Source organism: Buceros rhinoceros, unplaced genomic scaffold (genome assembly GCF_000710305.1).
Source record: "Buceros rhinoceros silvestris isolate BGI_N320 unplaced genomic scaffold, ASM71030v1 scaffold8376, whole genome shotgun sequence".
In the NCBI taxonomy this organism is placed as follows: domain Eukaryota; kingdom Metazoa; phylum Chordata; class Aves; order Bucerotiformes; family Bucerotidae; genus Buceros; species Buceros rhinoceros.
The window spans coordinates 6,128-7,613 of record NW_010419252.1 but is presented as its reverse complement, the minus strand read 5'-3'; the positions used below and the strand labels follow the sequence as shown (position 1 = coordinate 7,613).

The 1,486-nt window shown below is 55.8% G+C and overlaps 1 protein-coding gene across 1 annotated transcript in view; it reads left to right on the top strand.

Moving 5' to 3' along the window:
- FAM69B (family with sequence similarity 69, member B) overlaps positions 1–1,193 on the top strand; it is a gene marked incomplete at its 5' end in the record, with an annotated part of 4,111 nt that extends 2,918 nt beyond the window's left edge. The window contains one exon of the mRNA XM_010138832.1: positions 305–1,193. Coding sequence (XP_010137134.1) covers positions 305–1,117 — 813 coding nt within the window. The remainder of the gene's footprint in view (positions 1–304) is intronic.
- Positions 1,194–1,486: the final 293 nt, after the last annotated feature.

Sequence of the window (1,486 nt, the reverse complement as noted above, 5' to 3'; positions counted from 1 at the left end):
CCTGGCAGTGCTGCCACCGCTGCAGCCGTTACCCTGTGCAGGGCTTCTCCTGCAGCGGTGGGACGGCAGCGCTGCCCGGCCTTTGCTCCTACTCGTGCCTAGAGCAGCCCCAACGCTGGTAAAACCGCTGGAGCTGCACCCATCCATCCCTACACAATGATACCGCACCTAATCTGCTCGAGCACAGCGGCCGTCCCTTCCTCTCCCAAGCTCAGTTCTGTGCTTCCCCGGTTTGGTGTTGTGACACAAAGCCCAAACACCGAGAGCTGCAAGGGGCTGATGCCGCTTCTTGTTCTCTCCGCAGTCCAACCTGGGAGATCAGCCCTCTCTTGCAGCCTTGGTGAGCCGCATCATCGCCATGGCAGATGTGAACCGGGATGGCAAAGTGTCTTTAGCAGAGGCCAAATCCATCTGGGCACTACTTCAGCTCAACGAGTTTCTCCTCATGCTCTCCTTGCACGAGAAGGAGCACACTTCCAAGCTGCTGGGGCACTGTGGGGACCTCTACGTCACTGAGAAGATCCCCCACACCTCCCTCTACGGCGTGGACATCCCCCCCTTCCTCCAGTCGCTGCTGCCTTCAGTTGTCCACCAAATCATCCACCAGTGGTTTGCACCAGCGTGGCCCCGGCGGGCAAAGATTGCCATCGGCCTTCTGGAGTTCGTGGAGGAGATATTCCATGGGACCTACGGGAACTTCTACATCTGTGAGACCAACTTGAAGAATGTGGGCTACAACGACAAATACGACTTCAAAATGGTCAACCTGAGGAAGGTGGCAACAGAGATGACAATCAGAGGTTTCCTCAAGGGCCGTCACTGTGAGCAGAACGTGGACTGCACCTACGGGAAGGACTGTACAGCCACATGCGACAAACTCATGAAGCAGTGCAAAAGCGACGTGGTGCAGCCCAACCTGGCGAAGGTCTGCGGGTTGCTGCAGGACTACTTGCTGTACGGAGCACCTCTGGAGCTGAGAGAAGAGCTGCAGAAACAGCTCCGAACTTGCATGACCCTCAGCGGCCTGGCCAGCCAGATGGAAGTGCACCACTCCCTCGTGCTGAACAACCTCAAGACCTTGCTCTGGAAGAAGATTTCCAACACCAAATATTCCTAACAGGGGGAGCACAGCCCTGGCATTTAGAATCTGTGATCCTGGAGTAAAGTCCAAGGGTTGGAGGCCTGTTTCTCCATCCTCTGTCCCACACAGGGAGTTCAGCATCACTGCAGCCTCTTCTTCTTCATGGCAAACCAAGCATCATGACTTCCACCGCCCAGCAGGACCAGATACTGGAGCGTGCTGCAGAGCTGGGACACCCAGAGCCGGGCTGAACAGACATGGGGGGAGAAGATGACATGGGAAGCGATAGAGCCCAGCTGGAGGCATGGAACTGCTTCTTGATTAGCAGGGAAGCAGCACAGGGAGATGCGAATGAATCATTCATGCTGTACTTGTCACATCTTTTGATGAACATCTCCAATGTAA